At 32.4% G+C, this 20,303-nt stretch overlaps 1 protein-coding gene across 1 annotated transcript in view; it reads right to left on the reverse strand.

Moving 5' to 3' along the window:
- Positions 1–328: 328 nt before the first annotated feature.
- The window catches only part of LOC134694551 (ankyrin repeat domain-containing protein 6-like), a 43,141-nt gene continuing 23,166 nt past the window's right edge, over positions 329–20,303 (reverse strand). The window contains exons 9-10 of the mRNA XM_063555564.1: positions 6,298–6,399; positions 329–469 (exon numbers count right to left, since the gene is read on the reverse strand). Coding sequence (XP_063411634.1) covers positions 329–469; positions 6,298–6,399 — 243 coding nt within the window. The remainder of the gene's footprint in view (positions 470–6,297; positions 6,400–20,303) is intronic.

A 20,303-nucleotide genomic window follows, 5' to 3' on the forward strand; every position in this document is an offset into this window, starting at 1 on the left:
AACAAAGAATTTTGAAATGTTGTAACTTGTAGTTTATTTAAATTTGATTGTCCCTTGGAAATAACCGAAGTTTGGACGAACACGTAACCTTTAACCTATCTCTCGTGATGTTGATCGTCTGCGTCATCTCGCCCGTGTCACTGGCAGCGGCTGTATAATTTCTAAATAATAACAGGTATTGCATTTACAAACCACAAATCATAATGAATGTTCATATGTATAGTTCTAAAGTTCCGTCCAGCCATAAAAACACAGAAAAACCCTCTAAAAGCAATAATCGTAGATCATACGCAGAGGTAGTTAAATCCGGTGCTCTGGTTGACCATGACTACTTTAATTCACAAAAGGCTGAGAAGCTTTCTGATTCAAACAAAATAAATTCTGCTAATTCTGAACCTACTTTGCCCTCAAACAATCTTGTCATTACTAATGACACATTTTTATTTTCTACGGTCCCAGGAGATTGAAACTGTTTTTTCAATCTTTAAGTTTAATTATAAATGAAGACTTGAGTCTGAGTGATTCAGATAGGTTAATTGTATGCTCCCATATTGTCCAAAATGGGATTTTATGGGAAGATAGAATTATAATAACCCATGATAAAACCATGACTCTTGATAAGTATATACAAGAGGAACGAAAGATACCAAAGGGACAGTCAAACTCATAAATCTAAAACAAACGCTAAAAATGAAAAAGACAAACAGAAAAACAATAGTAAACATGACACAACATAGAAAACTAAAGAATAAACAACACGAACCCCACCAAAAACTAGGGGTGATCTCAGGTGCTCCGGAAGGGTAAGCAGATCCTGCTCCACATGCGGCACCCGTCGTGTTGCTTATGTGATTACAAATCCGGTAAATAGTCTAATTCGGTAGGTCAAATTAATGAAAGGGAAGGGGATTGTAGTTACGACGTCAGGAACATATCCGATATCATTTGTGAAATAGTTATTCCATAACGATCAACCAACTCGTGATGGCGTCCGTAAAATTTACGAAGGGATGATTTCAACTTCACCATCTGGAACTCTTGATTTAATAGCTTCCTTGTGAGCAGTAACCCTCTATCAAGAAAATCATGATAGGAAATGCAAGCACGGGAATATCGTATCAATTGAGAGATATATACCCCGTATGCAGGTGCTGCTGGAATGTTGCTACTTAGAAATGGAAAGTTCACAATTGGAAAGCTGAAATCATCTCTTTTGTCGTAAAGTTTGTCTTCATTCGCAAGGCATGTTATTTTGGAAAAATGTGGGCTACATCCAGTGAATCCAGTTTGCTGCCACATTATTTGGATGTAATATAAATATTTGGGTACCGCAGTGGCCTGTATATTTTATGCGTCTGTTTCAACCCTATCAAAATGTTTTAACTCTTCCTTAATATGAGTTTTTATTAATGAAGGAAAGGTTATTATACTCTCACTTACAAAACTTTATTAGTGGTTAAAATTCTTTAATTTTTATCCTTACTGGAACAGACTCACGGGGGAAGTATTTGCAGGAGTATGTTGAACAGTACGACCCATTTCCTGCAACCTGGAGTAGACATGTATAGATTTATCCTGGGAAAACTATTTCTGAAATTTGTTATAATTTAATAGATAAAATAAAAGTCCTTCCAGTAGAAGAAGACTCAAATATAGTTGTGATGATTGCTGGGGGAATATGTAATCTTACCACTAAAACCAATATTCCATCTGGAGGTTACACTTTGAAATACGATTATAAAACAAGATCAGAAAAAGTTAAAAATTAGCAGACTAAACTTACAAAAACTGTAATAGAATTTTAAGAATACACTGTTATTTTAAAATTTGCCACTACTCCCCCAGTTTCTCTATTTGAAAAAAAATGAACGTTTTTCTGCCTTTTTATCTTCATTTAGTCAAGCCCACATAGATGACGAACAAAAAAACCTTGAAGAAGATGTTTTGATTGTAAATTCTTTTATTTCCTCAATAAGTAAAATGAATAGTACTAGGACTACAAGATGGGATAAGGACATAATAAAAATGCATATGAAGAGAAGGGGGACAGATACAACCCTAAAAAACAATTCAAAACTTATTTACAAGGATTTGTATGATGGAATTTACCCTTATATTGTATTGGCATATACATGGTATTTTGCCTTATGCCAATCCATTATAAATGACATTAAGGACATGTCAAGTCAACATTAAGTTCTCAATACAAAAACTAAATGTACATTGACCTTCAGTAAATAATAACCTTCATATTACAACTTTTTTAAAGAACAGATATCATATATATCATCTTAAATTTGAAACAAGTTAAAAAAAGTCTTTATTTTAATACCTGTTTAATTTGCTATCGCCTAGATTTCCATAATATAACTTTGGTTGTGAATTTTAAACCGATCTATAAACATGATTAATATGTACACAACATCAAGTGCAAACTAACATTCCTTATCGCTTGTTTTAAATTTGTTTCAATGAATACTCATCGCTACTCTTTTTAGAAGATAAATTATTTATATTGAAATATTTTTTTGTATGTATATACATATAAGTAAAAAATAAATAAAAACAAGCACACGTATGCAGAAAAATATCTCAAGAAGGTTTGCAATCTCAAACAAGATAATTCTGCATGGACGATCAAACATGTTTTGAGTGAAAATATGAATGCCTACTCAAATCCAATCTTTTAGAAAATCACTACAATATAATAGTCATTACGTTGAGGTTGAATTCCCTGAATATGAGGTCATTCGATGTTTAGTACTTTGATTTGGCTTGCTTTAGATGCTATTTTAAAAAAGCAATTCCGATTTAGATAAGTTAATATGTGTTATAGTTAATATGTGTTATAGTTAACCATGCAATTTCTAATTTTATTTTTTTTAATTGTAGAATGAAACTGATCTGTAATTGTAACATCACTTATATGTATATTTCAACCGGTAAGTACTTTTTGTTATACAATTAAGAATGAAATTATACTTATTTGAATCACTACAATATAATAATCATTAAGTTGAGGTTGAATTGCCTGTCATTAAATTATGGTCCATGCATGAACTTGTCCCGGAAAAATATTATATGTGTACATTAACCTTACTTTTAGGTATACAAATTTGTTTTTACCTCAGACAAGTGCTTGTCGGACTATCCACAACAACTTGAGGTCATCCGATGTTTACTACTTTGATTTGACCTGTTTTAGATGTTATTTTAAAAAAGCAATTCCAAACTAATCTGCCATGGTCATGATGGTAACATCACTTATATGTATATTTCAACTGGTGAGTACTTTTTGTAATAAAATTGAGAATGGAAATGGGAAATAAATGTATGTCAAAGAGACACAAACTGGACCACAGAGCAGATACCAGCCGACGGCCACAATTGGGTCTTCAATGCAGAGAGAAAATGATTACAATACAGAAGAGTGACCACCATGCACCTGCACTACACTATTACTAATATAGTTGAATAGAATGATATACACATGCATAAAAATTATAAAGAAATGAAACTGTAATATACAAGTATTAATTTAATATATAACAATAAACTAGAAGTATAATGATTTGCATCACTAAAATATAATAGTCATTACGTTGAGGTTGAATTCCCTGTCATTAAATTATCATCCATGCATGAACTTGTCCCAGAAAAATATTATATTTGTACATTAACCTCACTTTCAGGTATACAGATTTATTTTTTTTCCTTCAGACAAGTGCTTGTCGGACCATCTACAACAACTTGAGGTCATCCGATGTTTAGTACTTTGATTTGACCTGTTTTAGATGGGTTTTTTAAAAAGCAATTCCAATTCAGAAAAGTAAATATGTTTGTGCCCATCCTAAAGGACCTGTTGTATTTTTTTTATTGATTTTCATATTTGTTTTTAGTAAATTGTACTGATTAAGCAGTTAATTTTCTACTTGAAATTGTTATATATTGAACAAACTCAGACTTAATTTGGTAGTGTGTGTGGTTAACGTTTTTTCCGCACTTTTATTTTTGTTTACCTTATACAAGAAATAATTGTAAGAAGGGGCTGTTATGAAGTCTCCCAAACAAAGCTCCCATTATAACTCCCCTGGTCGCCTGATATTGGGCAAGTCCAGTTCAAATTGGTTTGGTCTATTAGAGTAATATGCATACGTGACTCCTATGGTTAACTTAATCCTGTTTATTTCATACAAATCGTCTTGAAATGATGAACAGGAATAAATACGGTTTAGGAGTGGGGATCTGGACCGTTTACAAGTTCTAAGTAAAAGGGTGGGGTGGGGTGATTCTTAGGGGACTCTTTTATTTCATTAGATTTGTTTTATTGTCTCTGACAAGAATATATATATGTTTTGGGTTGTGGATCTTGACCATTTACAAGTTTTCAAAAATAGAGATGGGGCTGACCCCTGTGGACTTCTATATTTCATTTGATTTGTTTTATTATCCCATACAATAATGTGTTGGTTTAGGGATGGCGATCTTGACCGTCTACAAGTTTCCTAGCAGGAAGGAATGTGGCGAACCTTAAGGACTACCCCTTTTATAATATTATTGTGCAATACAAGAATATATTTGTTTCGGGATGGATAATTTAACTGTTTTCAAATTCTTAAACAGAATGGGGTGCAATAACCCAGATGGACTCTCAATATATTTCATCTGGTTTGTTTTATTGTCCAATACAAAAATATATATGGTTTAGGAGTGGGATCTCAACCGTTTATAAGTTCTCAAACAGAAGGGAATAGGGTGTTACCCTGTGGATTTCCACTACATTTCATTTGATTTGTTTTATTATCCCATTCAAGAATACTATGTAATGTTTAGGGGTAAGGATCTCAACCGTTTACAAGTTCTCAAACAATGGGGTGGGTGTGACTCCCCCTATATTTCATTTGATTTGTTTTATTGTCCCATACAATAATATTAATGGTTAAGGGGTAACGATCTCAACCGTTACATGTTTTCAACAGTCGGAGTGGGGTAACCACCAGGGACTATCCCTACCTTTACATTTGGTTACAGTCGTCTGTGTTTGTGTGTGTATATTTTATTATAAGCTTAGCAGTAAAAACAGATAAATTGTAAGTGTAACACAAAAATTTGCAATTATCAAAATTTATGATATCAGCATTTGTGTATATTTATATTTCAATAAATGCAATATGCCTTAGAACTTGTATTTTACAAATCAACTACAGATTATAATGAGGGCATTACCTGGCATCCTTAGGTCTTTGCAGGTAGAAAATCTAAGGTACAGTTTAATCCCGACGAGACTACAATACCAATGGGCCCTAGGACTGTCAACAGACCCCTCCACAATTACTCGGCCTGTGGTGTTGGTTTGTTGCAAAATCATCATTTATCTCACTTGTTTTAGGATATTAAATTGGACTGGCTTGAAAAATAGATAAGTTTTTCTAAATGAGCCATCTGAAAAGTTTCCAACTTCAAAAAAGCTTTCAAATTTTATACAATCTGTATGCTTATTTTGTGGGTACTTCCTTGATATTTGAATTGAGGTACGACTTGATTTGCAGAAATTCAATTACAGATTCATAGTATAGTGTCACTTAAAAATATCAGCCTTTTTTCAATTTTAAACAAAAATATATGTAGGGACATAGAATTATTCACTTTTTTAATTATTGGATTGGTAATTATAGCTGGCATCTAAGGTAGAGCCTTCATCATATTAGTCTTCAATTATGTGTTTTACTCTAATGTATTGACTGTTTAAAAACGAAAAACAAATAAAAATGTAATGCAAAGAAAAAGAGACATATTTGTTTGAAAAGAAAACAGCAATATTGATACAGTTGAGAAAGACTATGCAAAATTGATCTAAATCATACCAATATTTTTAGAATAAATCTCTGGTAAAAGGTTCCGAAAAGTCTTATTTATACAAACACATACTTCCAATTTTACAGTTTTTTTTTTCTTTAAGAATAATGGTGACTGATAAGTTTCATACGCCGTCAACGCATTTCATAACTCTATCAGGAGGAGGTCCAATTTGACGTCGTATCATTTTGAATTTATTATTTCAACCAATACATTGTGCAACTTGTAACTATCTTAAATGTTAGAATGATATATGAGATTCGTTCTGTTATTGTTAGGTAGATCTGCAGCTTATATGGATCACACACTATGTCAACACAATATATGAATAATCCAAGTAGATGTTACACTACCTGTTTTACTTAGTATATCTAAAAATTAATAACAGAAACGTATATTTAAGAAAACACATAAAAATTATGTACTTGTACTTTTACTTACGTTCCTATTTCGTATGTTTGGATCACAATCCTTTTCTAACAAAAGAGTAGCTTTCGCCTGGTCATCTTTTTCGGCAGCTATATGTAACGCAGTGTTTCCTTCCTTGAAGATAGAAAACATCAAATATTGAAGTGAATAACTATGGTTTAGTTAAAATCATTTGCATGTGTATGTTTGCAACGAGTATATTCTCCATATCTGATATTAAGTTATCATGGTATTTTCACACATTGATCATGTTGATGATAACTGTTTGAATATATCTATTAAGTAAAGACAAGTAATGTCCCTGTATAAGCACTTATGTTGCTTTAATTTAAATATTTTATTCTAAGCTTTCGTACAGGGTAACTGTAAGAGGAACTCATGTGATCACACTTTAACAAAAATAGAGTTTATTTAATAGTCCGCTAACTATCTCTTTTTTACCTGCAGCTACAACAGTTCGAGTTGTTTTCACGACAGAAAAAACCCAACATGTACTGCATTTGATTTGATATTGGATATATTGATCAACAGGGATTAAATAAAGAACAAAATCAAATACTTTGTAGTAGCACATTTGAGAAGTCATTTATCTCTTTGTGAAAGAGGGTCGAAAGATACCAGAGGGACAGTCACATTCATAGATCGAAAATAAACGGACAACGCCAGGGCAATAGAATAAAAAGACAAACAGACAAATAGTAGTACACAAGACACAACTCAGAAACTAAAGACAAAGCAACACGAACCTTACCTAACATTGGGGGTGATCTCAGGTGCTCCGAAAGAGTAAGCAGATCATGCTCCCATGTATTACCCGTCGTGTTGCTTATTTTATTGCAAACCCGGTAGATAGTATTTTTTCGGTAGGTCACATTCGTGGCGAAAAGGAAGTGGATTGGAGTTATGACATAAGGAACCTATCATGACATAAGGAACCTATCCGATATCAACTGGCGATAGCGTCTGTAAAATCTACTAAGGGAATATTTCAACTTCTCCATTAAGATCTTTTGGTTTAAAAGTGTTCTTGTGAGTAGCAACCTTATCAATAATCTTTCAAGGATATCATATAGGTATAAAAAGCCCGGAATTAGTAATTAAGAGATATACTCCTTATGCAGGCGCTACTGGAATGTTTCTGCATCGAAATGGAAAGATCACAATTGGGAAGCTTAAATCATCTATTTTGTCGTAAAGTTTTGTTTGCAACCGATCCTTATTGTCAATTTCTAGATGTAAATCAAGATATGAGGCCGGTATAATTGTAACTGTTGTATTCATTATCAGTCAGTTTCAGATAATTGTTTGTTTGAATCAGAGTGATTCTTTACAATGTTGAATTCCTCCCCAAGATAAGATACTTGCATCTACGTTCGCTATTTTGTTTAATGTAATTCCAACTCTTTCAATTCGTTCTTTTAGTTTGGAATGGGCAATACTTATGTAAGGTGTAGAAAAGTCAAATGTTTTAAAACTATTGCAAGATGGGCAAGTCTTAGATTGCATGTACTCTAAAATATCTTTCGATTTTTTTCAGTACCTACATATGATTCACGCCACCCATAGCATATACAATTTAACAATAACTTTCAAGTCCAGCTTTGATTGCTAATAAACTGATGTTAATAATTTAAAAACGGGTTTCGTGAAGCACTAGCCAGTTGGTCGTAAGGACACTTGTGTAGGTGTCAGACCACCAATTACTCCCTTTATTTAGAACGTATATAAAAGTAACCGTACTTTGACACATGGTAGTACTTTTGATGTCATTTTTTACTTAAACTTACCAACAAATTTGCAAAAATGAAACTTTTGGTGAACGAGAAATTTGTATAGACGATTTTGAGCCAAAATTTACTTGTCAATGAGTGTGCATGAACAATTCAGAATTAATTTGCTACATAGTATACTAATTTAAGATTTTAAGGAAACCAGGGGTCATTTTTGGAATAGTTATTTTCTTAAAGGCAATACTTTCTTAAAAGATTTTAAACACGGATTGAAAATTGGCATGTAGAAAGGTGATGCATGTTCAACTCAGGATATACCTGGTTTCTATGACGTTAAACTTAAGGTAAAATAATTAAAAGCTGTGAAAATTGCAAAATTTGGTTGAACAGATAGGGATTTTTAATTGGTGGTCTGACACATGTAGTCAAGGTATCCAATATAGTGATGGAAGTTCTTCATTTTTTGTTGAAATTTCAAAGAAACATAGGGCAGACCTACACATGTATGATTATCCAGTATTTCCTTTTTAGTAAGTGTCGTGAGGGTATATGCTAAGTTTCCAAATGCATTGTCAATACCTCATTCATTTACCCAGCATTTTATGCATTGAGATATACTCACCAAAACGAGGTTCTTTGGGACTTAATCTGCAGGGACAAAAACATATTTTTCATGGAGGTAGGACAATTGTTTTGCATCAATTGTGTTTTTAAAGATTGATAAAGGCTGGGTATTGATATACCCATTTACTTTCTTAATTCTGATTTTTTATCAACGACCTTACAGCCTTAATTCATTCGGAAATAGTAGCTACGTCTTCTTTCTTCCGTTCAGCCCATTGCCTTGCTTAATCTCCGACTGAATCCATCAGTATTTTGAAGTTGTATTTTTTCATTGGTGGATTTAGGCTCAAGATATTACAGACCTTTGGATAACACATTCCGCAAGGAAATGTTATTGATAATGTTGTGGTCTCCGGTTATAAATTAGTTTAACATGGTACAGATAGGTGCGGTCCTTAACTGTACAGCTAGTTAACTTCATAAGCAGAAGACTTTATGACTGGTTAAAGTTAACCTTTGACCGGTTTTATGACTGCTGTAACCAGTCCATGGACAGAATTTGTGTTAACTTGAAAAGCAGACTTGATCCTAGGACTGTTTACTGATTGCCCGAAAGGTTAACTTTAGGACAGGTCAATGGCCAACATTGAAGTTAACTTTGTACGAAGTTAACTTTGCCACAAGTAAAGTAAAGTTAACTTGAAATAAAGTTAACTTGAAATAAAGTTAACTTAAACCCAAGTCTGGTCTGCTTTTCAAAGATAAAGTTAACATAATGCATAGTTAACTTTTACACAGGACTGCTTTTTTTGTATGTATCAACGTGGTAAAGATTATCCAAGAGACCGATTAAAAAGCAGACCTGTCCCCAAGACTGACAGGATTTGTTCAGTTAAATAATAGCAAACTTGTCCACAGGTCTGATATGGTCTGGTCCGGTTAAGCAGACCTGTCCACATGTTTGATCTTGTCAAGCAGACCTGTGCACAGGTCTGGTCTGGTCTGGTCGAGCAGACCTGTTCACATGTCTGGTCTGATATATCAGTGGCGTAGCTAGACTATTTTTAAGTGTACGCCCTAACCTCGGATAGTTGGTTGAAAGCCCCAATCGGATCCAGATTATAAAACCTACCAGTAGTGGGTTCGAGATGGGAGGGCTCATTTCAGTCATTACAAATTAGTCAATAGCAAGTTGAACATAGTCTATTGGTCAGGGAACACAGTTATCGTCCTTTGGAAATAGACCATAGTGTAAACAATGTGTTACCTGGTCACTTGACAATCTTTTTATACTACTTTCAAATTTATTTCTTCATGTTAAGAGTCTAAATAACAAGAAGGGGGATGACATTACACTGTAAAACAAATTGTATCATGTATTTTAAAGTAAAGTAGTGATTTAGTCCTGCTAAAAAAAGGTTAAATATTAACATTTCAGAAGCTGTCAAAAGATTTCAACCATATTTTTACTCAGAGCCGACAAAGTTTATTATGATATGGGATATAATTTGTCCATAAATAGTACTACACACTGTAAAAAAATATTGCGAAAGCGCACAAGGGCAGGTTTTTTTTTTTAATTTTCGTTTATTATCTAAAAGAAATACACTACGACATACATGTAACTGTGTTCTCGGAACAGATAATAAGGTGCGTTATGAAAATTCGTAAAGAGTTCCGATTAACCGGGTTTTTTGGGACTGGGATTACCGCTTCATTTTAGTCCGCTTAAGGTGGTATGGGTGTCTTTCGCCATCTTGGATTGTAAAAAACAGAGAATCTAAGGTCCATATTTTCTATCAAATAAGCAAAATTTGATGCAAGAATGCAGATATTTCATGTGTTTTTACATTTAAAAGATCCAATTTATAAGAATATAACTTATAAATATAAATATGTGTACAAGTGTAGATTATTTTTGGTTGTTTTTAAATATTTTGAAATTGTCATTTTAACGGGAGGTAACTCTAAAACAGTGCATTTTCTGTTGGATTGTTCATGGAATTTTCCTACTTTGTATTTTAGCCGGAAAAAACGCACGGTGACCCTATCTTTTCTTTTGATATTATCAAAGCATTGTTTGAAAGCTATATTTTCCTAATTTATTTTACAATTCTATCATTTCGTTTAGTTTCTATTCACAAAATGGTGTCTTTTCCTGTATAATCTATACAAAATGTGTCATTTTGTCACGACCCGTAGCTTGAAAAAATGCACGGTGACCTATCATTTTTATTATATTTTTCAACATGTATCAATAGATACTACATTTTGGCAAAGTATGAACACATTCTATCATTTTTATTTTAGACTCCCATACCACCTTAAGAGTCCATTACAGGATTTTAAATGAAAAAGTATTTTTTTTCAGAATTATTTTTTTTTATCTTGAATATTAACTGTCAATATTTTGCTTAAGACATTTATCACAAACTTGCTTCTGCCAGATTTAAAAAAAGTCGATAAAGTTTTGAAAAAAAAATTGAAGTGTAACAAACTTTAACCACATAATGTAAAATTGAGAAAGGAAATGGTGAACATGTCAAAGCGACAATCACCCGACCATAGAGCAGACAACAGCCGAAGGCAACCAATGGGTCTTCAATGTAGCGAGAATTCCCGCACCAGTAGGTGTCCTTCAGCTGGCCCCTAAAAATATGCATAATAGTACAGTGATAATGGACGTCAATGTATCTACTTGTTAACTGCAAAAAGAAATATAGAATAATAGGTAGTTTCGTTTTTGATACTGACTATATCATATGGAATATCTCGACTTGCCCTAACTGGCTCGTCTAGATATTCCACATGATATTATATCATGTGGAATATCTAGACGAGCCAGTTAGGGCAAGTCGAGATATTCCATATGATATAGTCAGTATCAAAAACGAAACTACCTATTATTCTGTTTCTTTAATTCTATGGAGATTTATCCCTTTCCGAACCTATTGTAAACACAAATTTAATTAACGTGTGGTTGATGGTGATCGCAATAGAGCATTTGATGATTTTAATGGTCATGACTCTTTTAGCTTACTGTCTGAATCAAAATATGCTAACAGGTGTAAATGAAATTGACAACTTCGTGTAATGTTTAAGGCACTCGAAGCGGATTTTCGATTAACAAAAAAAGAAAATGTATTTTTTATTCATTAGAGAAACAGATGCTTACATAGTTGCTCATGGATTATCGGATTTATCCAATTTCGATAGTTAAATTATAAATTTTAAAGTCCTCGCCCAGGCGGCTCGGCCTTTAAAATTGATAATTTAAACGTGGCGAAATCAGACTAACACGGAATCCTTTAATATCTTTTATTCAAATAACTAACAGTTATTTACAGTATGTACAGTTTGTAAAAGTTAATAAAAACCACATTGGAATAATCCATCTTTTTCTTTCTAGTTCAACTGATATTACTTCTTTACTTCTATCATGTCTATTACAACTATTTCAACAATGATCATTATCAATAAAAACCCTTATCTTATATACTAAAATCATCAGAACATTCTTAATCTAGAACAAACTATAATTAACTAGAGAAATGATAATTAATCTATTTTTAGTAACAGGGTAAATTCCGGAAATTGCCAAAGCTTTCTTGAATATAAATATACACAAGTACTTTCACTATCCATCTAGAATATTCTAGTATGATTCATTTACTATAATTAAAATAACAATGTTATTTTATATACACAATGTCAAAATAAAAGTCCAATGTCTTTATAATTGCGTACTTTCGCAACAGATTGGTTAAATTCGATAATCCACTGGTATCAATGTAAGAATCTATATTTATCGTAGTCTCACAATGTATTGCCTAATATGTTCAGTGATACAGCCATGCGCGTAGCTACGTTTACGTCAAAACGCCCGGGCGTACACTTGATTTTTGGTTAAAAAAAATATTTTAATCTCAATAATTCAAAAAGATCTGATTTAAAGCACACCCGTCTTGTAAATCTCTCTTCAAAATCTTGTAACTGCGAACAAAAGGTGACGAAATTTACTTTTCAATCAGATGGTACCGTATTATATTTTGTTTTTACTTTCTGTCAGTCAAATTCTTAATCTTCTTGGAATTCTTTTGACTTTCCTTTTGTTTAAAGCAATAAATAATCAGCTGAGATTCGATGAATGCTTTCAATTTTATCCAAACCTGTGATATCTATTGTATGTCGCGAAATCAAGAAATAGCGATCCCAGATTTTGTAGATGGCGTCAACATTAAGGTTCAGTATGTGGTCAACCTTTTTTTAAAACATCATGAAGTGTATCCAGAAAATAATGATGAATTCATATTTTTTATTTTCCCCCTATTCTAATGATAAAAAGAATTTATCGGTAATTCGTATATTTTCCCTTTGATTTTACTGCCGTATATTTTCGAGTATCAACGTTCTGGCTGTATCACTGAACATATTAGGCAATACATTGTGAGACTACGATAAATATAGATTCTTACATTGATACCAGTGGATTATCGAATTTAACCAATCTGTTGCGAAAGTACGCAATTATAAAGACATTGGACTTTTATTTTGACATTGTGTATATAAAATAACATTGTTATTTTAATTATAGTAAATGAATCATACTAGAATATTCTAGATGGATAGTGAAAGTACTTGTGTATATTTATATTCAAGAAAGCTTTGGCAATTTCCGGAATTTACCCTGTTACTAAAAATAGATTAATTATCATTTCTCTAGTTAATTATAGTTTGTTCTAGATTAAGAATGTTCTGATGATTTTAGTATATAAGATAAGGGTTTTTATTGATAATGATCATTGTTGAAATAGTTGTAATAGACATGATAGAAGTAAAGAAGTAATATCAGTTGAACTAGAAAGAAAAAGATGGATTATTCCAATGTGGTTTTTATTAACTTTTACAAACTGTACATACTGTAAATAACTGTTAGTTATTTGAATAAAAGATATTAAAGGATTCCGTGTTAGTCTGATTTCGCCACGTTTAAATTATCAATTTTAAAGGCCGAGCCGCCTGGGCGAGGACTTTAAAATTTATAATTTAACTATCGAAATTGGATAAATCCGATAATCCATGAGCAACTATGTAAGCATCTGTTTCTCTAATGAATAAAAAATACATTTTCTTTTTTTGTTAATCGAAAATCCGCTTCGAGTGCCTTAAACATTACACGAAGTTGTCAATTTCATTTACACCTGTTAGCATATTTTGATTCAGACAGTAAGCTAAAAGAGTCATGACCATTAAAATCATCAAATGCTCTATTGCGATCACCATCAACCACACGTTAATTAAATTTGTGTTTACAATAGGTTCGGAAAGGGATAAATCTCCATAGAATTAAAGAAACAGAATAATAGGTAGTTTCGTTTTTGATACTGACTATATCATATGGAATATCTCGACTTGCCCTAACTGGCTCGTCTAGATATTCCACATGATATAATATCATGTGGAATATCTAGACGAGCCAGTTAGGGCAAGTCGAGATATTCCATATGATATAGTCAGTATCAAAAACGAAACTACCTATTATTCTATATTTCTTTTTGCAGTTAACAAGTAGATACATTGACGTCCATTATCACTGTACTATTATGCATATTTTTAGGGGCCAGCTGAAGGACACCTACTGGTGCGGGAATTCTCGCTACATTGAAGACCCATTGGTTGCCTTCGGCTGTTGTCTGCTCTATGGTCGGGTGATTGTCGCTTTGACATGTTCACCATTTCCTTTCTCAATTTTACATTATGTGGTTAAAGTTTGTTACACTTCAATTTTTTTTTCAAAACTTTATCGACTTTTTTTAAATCTGGCAGAAGCAAGTTTGTGATAAATGTCTTAAGCAAAATATTGACAGTTAATATTCAAGATAAAAAAAAATAATTCTGAAAAAAAATACTTTTTCATTTAAAATCCTGTAATGGACTCTTAAGGTGGTATGGGAGTCTAAAATAAAAATGATAGAATGTGTTCATACTTTGCCAAAATGTAGTATCTATTGATACATGTTGAAAAATATAATAAAAATGATAGGTCACCGTGCATTTTTTCAAGCTACGGGTCGTGACAAAATGACACATTTTGTATAGATTATACAGGAAAAGACACCATTTTGTGAATAGAAACTAAACGAAATGATAGAATTGTAAAATAAATTAGGAAAATATAGCTTTCAAACAATGCTTTGATAATATCAAAAGAAAAGATAGGGTCACCGTGCGTTTTTTCCGGCTAAAATACAAAGTAGGAAAATTCCATGAACAATCCAACAGAAAATGCACTGTTTTAGAGTTACCTCCCGTTAAAATGACAATTTCAAAATATTTAAAAACAACCAAAAATAATCTACACTTGTACACATATTTATATTTATAAGTTATATTCTTATAAATTGGATCTTTTAAATGTAAAAACACATGAAATATCTGCATTCTTGCATCAAATTTTGCTTATTTGATAGAAAATATGGACCTTAGATTCTCTGTTTTTTACAATCCAAGATGGCGAAAGACACCCATACCACCTTAAGCGGACTAAAATGAAGCGGTAATCCCAGTCCCAAAAAACCCGGTTAATCGGAACTCTTTACGAATTTTCATAACGCACCTTATTATCTGTTCCGAGAACACAGTTACATGTATGTCGTAGTGTATTTCTTTTAGATAATAAACGAAAATTAAAAAAAAAAACCTGCCCTTGTGCGCTTTCGCAATATTTTTTTACAGTGTGTAGTACTATTTATGGACAAATTATATCCCATATCATAATAAACTTTGTCGGCTCTGAGTAAAAATATGGTTGAAATCTTTTGACAGCTTCTGAAATGTTAATATTTAACCTTTTTTTAGCAGGACTAAATCACTACTTTACTTTAAAATACATGATACAATTTGTTTTACAGTGTAATGTCATCCCCCTTCTTGTTATTTAGACTCTTAACATGAAGAAATAAATTTGAAAGTAGTATAAAAAGATTGTCAAGTGACCAGGTAACACATTGTTTACACTATGGTCTATTTCCAAAGGACGATAACTGTGTTCCCTGACCAATAGACTATGTTCAACTTGCTATTGACTAATTTGTAATGACTGAAATGAGCCCTCCCATCTCGAACCCACTACTGGTAGGTTTTATAATCTGGATCCGATTGGGGCTTTCAACCAACTATCCGAGGTTAGGGCGTACACTTAAAAATAGTCTAGCTACGCCACTGACAGCCAGAACGTTGATACTCGAAAATATACGGCAGTAAAATCAAAGGGAAAATATACGAATTACCGATAAATTCTTTTTATCATTAGAATAGGGGGAAAATAAAAAATATGAATTCATCATTATTTTCTGGATACACTTCATGATGTTTTAAAAAAAGGTTGACCACATACTGAACCTTAATGTTGACGCCATCTACAAAATCTGGGATCGCTATTTCTTGATTTCGCGACATACAATAGATATCACAGGTTTGGATAAAATTGAAAGCATTCATCGAATCTCAGCTGATTATTTATTGCTTTAAACAAAAGGAAAGTCAAAAGAATTCCAAGAAGATTAAGAATTTGACTGACAGAAAGTAAAAACAAAATATAATACGGTACCATCTGATTGAAAAGTAAATTTCGTCACCTTTTGTTCGCAGTTACAAGATTTTGAAGAGAGATTTACAAGACGGGTGTGCTTTAAATCAGATCTTTTTGAATTATTGAGATTAAAATATTTTTTTTAACCAAAAATCAAGTGTACGCCCGGGCGTTTTGACGTAAACGTAGCTACGCGCATGTATATTTGTTATTCGGATAGGATTTTGTCTAATGCTTAGTCCGTTTCTGTGTGTGTTACATTTTAATGTTGTGTCGTTGTTCTTCTCTTATATTTAATGCGTTTCCCTCAGTTTTAGTTTGTTACCCCGATTTTGTTTTTTGTCCATGGATTTATGAGTTTTGAACAGCGGTATACTACTGTTGCCTTTACTTTACTTTGAAGCATATTTTTTTACCTCAAGATACCGTTTTGATGAGTGATATTGTATTGTTAGGTGACTTTGATAAACAAAATATTTGTCTTTTGTTCTTTGGTTGTATACTTGTTTTTTGAAAACAATTGGGGTAATTAATAGTGTTTTTGTTTTGTTTTAGTGATTGAACTATCCGTTACCTGTAAGAATCAGTTAGTCTACCTTTAGCTGTCCAATATTTTTAAGAAAGAGGACGTTTATTCTTAAGAAACCTTGGTCTGCGAAAGGTAACATAATTGTTTCTTAAAGGTAAATGATAGTTCAATCAATGAAATAAAGAACGGGTTAAACAATTGAATGACGATACAACAATGTTTTAATGTCTAATCTGATAGAGATATGTTTTAAACTTAGCACCAGGTGAATAATACAACAGGTATATTTTACATGATTTACCTGTACCATGGTTGGCATAATTAAATCGTTCAAATGTTATCATTTTAGAAATACCGAACATGACTTCAAATATATTGCAGCATAGTTGTAGACATATTTGTACATACACAATGGCCTCGATTTTCTAACCTACTGTCACGTGTATATAACATCTAATGATATGTAACAGTCATATTACACCGAAGGATATTCATTTACTGTAACTTAAAAGCATATGTGGGGTTCGTAATCTAGATAAACGTTTAAATTTTCTTATTTTTTTTCATTTTATAAATGATCGGTTCTGTACAATATGGCGTTAATTAAGAACAAGGGAATACAATATATTGTCAGCTTATTTTCTATTCAATTTCTGATAAATGCCAATATATGTAAACTGTAGTCTGCAAGTTTATGTTCTGCTTTTTTCACAGTAAAATGTTCCGAAACATGTTCATGAAGAACTGACACATCTAGAGGAGGAGGCCCAATATACCAAGCATAAACAAAAACAATGTTTATTTAGTATTTTGAATAACATGAACAACTTTCAATGTCAAATACTAACATAATGACGACCATAAAGTGGAAAATAAAGACAAAGACGATGACGAAAATGTTAATCAATTAACACAATGGACTGATAAAGAGACTGATTAATTTCTATACATTATAATATAAATAAATAAAAAAACGGATCCATGATCAAAAATGATGTAAAAATAGAAAGACACTTTATCATACCTATTGGTGCAATGCGGGACCTAGCATTCATTATCCATAAAGAACTGGACAAATTTTTAGTAAGAATATTTTTTGGAAACTTGTTGGATTATGCACAGACAGTTTACATTGTATCCATTATAGCTTATATATGTACCAAAAGGATACCAAACTTACTATACGGTACATACATCATAATGTGTTGTGTATTTTAATCAAAGATACAAATGGCTGCTGATCCAGAGCTGAGTGTCCCCTCTCAATTTGTTTTTGAAGTATAATAATGATGAGCAAGTTACCCCCGACTGTTTGATTTCTGGATAATTCGAATTATGTCATTCGATTGAAAATATCAGAACCAATCAACCAGACTGTTAAGTGCCTCAAATGTCTTCAAAGTATGTTTATATCATTTTAACAAGCACCATTAAGCAATATGTACTATAGTAAAAAGTAGTTAAAAAATCACATGCATGGCCAAACACATGTACAAAAAAAAAGTAAAATCACAAAAATACTGAACTCAGAGGAAAATCAATTTGGAAAGTCCATAATCACATGGCAAAATCAAAAAACAAAACGCATCAAAAACGAATGGACAAGAACTGTCATATTCCTGACTTGGTACAGGCATTTTCAAATGTAGAAAATGGTGGATTAAACCTGGTTCTATAGCGCTAACCCTCTCACTTTAATAACAGTCTCATCAAATTCCGTTACATTTACATGATGCGTTAAATAAACAGTCACAATCAATAAAATAGTCAAAATATGGGAACATCAGTCATCATCGTATAACAATTTAACAGGACACAACAACATCTACGATCTACGAACACATGGATTGATTTGAGTGTCTGACGTCAGAAAAATTATATACGTCACATAAATTTGTCGTTCAATGTGCATACAATAGTTATCAAAAGTACCTGGATTATAAACAATTTTAAATTTTACATAGGCAATGAGCGCAGACAGGGTTAAAAAATCAGGCAATGAGCGCAGACAGGGTTAAAAAATAAAAAGTATGTAAGAATAAATTACTAGTCCAAAAGTTATACATGGAATTTATGAGAATCCAAAACTTTTAAAAGGAACAATTTAACAGGACACAAAAACCTATCCACGAACACATGGATCTACTCTACAAACGCACTGTCTGTTTTAATAAGATTTATTATCTTCATCACGGCCACCTATATATATAAATGCATGCTTTTAATTTTGTTTATTGGAATAGTTGTGAAGTAGGTAGTTCCTTTAGAAATATTGACAAGTTTTAACCACTCTTAAACTTAAAAACGAGAAAATAACAGCTTTCTACTCTGTTATCTATGATACAAATCAGACGATTGCCAATAAGACAACGATCCGTCAAAATTAAAATGCTGTGGATGTACGTAATAATAAAAGAGGGAAGAAATATACCAGAAGGAGAGTCAAACTCATAGATAGAAAATACAATGACAACGCCATGGCTAAAATCAAAAAGACAAACAGACAAATTATAGTACAGAAGACACAGAAGATAAGAAACCATAGGTTTTCAACAATGTGAAAAACATATAACGTATTGTCGGCTATAAATGACCGGGACAACTAACAACCTATTTCATAACAAAACAAGTTACGAAAAATTAATATGACAGACATGAACCAACGAAAAACAATGATATACAGAACCCAGCTGTAGGACATACATAATTTTGGCGCGGTGAATATGTTCGTTAACGCTTAATTCTACCTTTAACCTTGTATAGTTGTGTTCAAAGTTTCCGCTGGCGGTCGTCATTTTCGCAATTTGCGAAAAAATAATAATCGTGGCGACCAAAATTCGTCATTGGCGAAAGAATTTGGCGAAAGAAATATATATAACGATTTATTTTCAACCATCTTGTTTATTTACTTTTTTCGGGTTTTCGGACTTTACCTGATCAGACAATACTCGGAATTCACCTTAAACTCGTTAAGATTTTGACAGAAAATCAATAATCAGCTGATTGCATTGTATAGCTATCGACATCAAAGGACTAATTAATAAAGGTGTTGATTGTATTATATGACAAAATGATATGGTTAAATGGCGCCCGTCATATGTCACATAAAGGATTTATTAACCAATTGGCGACGCAAAATTTTGACGACTCCTGTCCTTCTTTAAATGATAGTCCAGAAAAGAAAACTGTTGTTATGACGAAAAATGTACAAAAGCAAGAAAGGTCTCCGATATAAAACTTAATTATTTAACGTTGATATCGATAATTAATTTGAGTGGTTACTTAAAAGTCTATTCAGTGACACACGTGTTCCAAGCATAGTTTTACATGTTTACCATGGTCTAACCCGTCGTGTTATGGGGGAATCTAGACAACAGGTTGGGAACTACCCCTCGAATGATAGTAACCCTTCAATGTAATGACTACACCTTTAGGGATCATTTTCAAGTGAGAAAAACATGTTTTGTTGTAAAAACCACGTCTTAGTACAAAAGGGCACATGTTTTTATTTTAAAAGAAACTTTCCCATAGAACTGTACATCTTTTAGGTATCGAGGATTTTTTCTATATTCCAGGACATGTATCTTCTTTATTTTAAAAGAAC

The sequence above is a fragment of the Mytilus trossulus genome, chromosome 13, assembly GCF_036588685.1.
Source record: "Mytilus trossulus isolate FHL-02 chromosome 13, PNRI_Mtr1.1.1.hap1, whole genome shotgun sequence".
In the NCBI taxonomy this organism is placed as follows: domain Eukaryota; kingdom Metazoa; phylum Mollusca; class Bivalvia; order Mytilida; family Mytilidae; genus Mytilus; species Mytilus trossulus.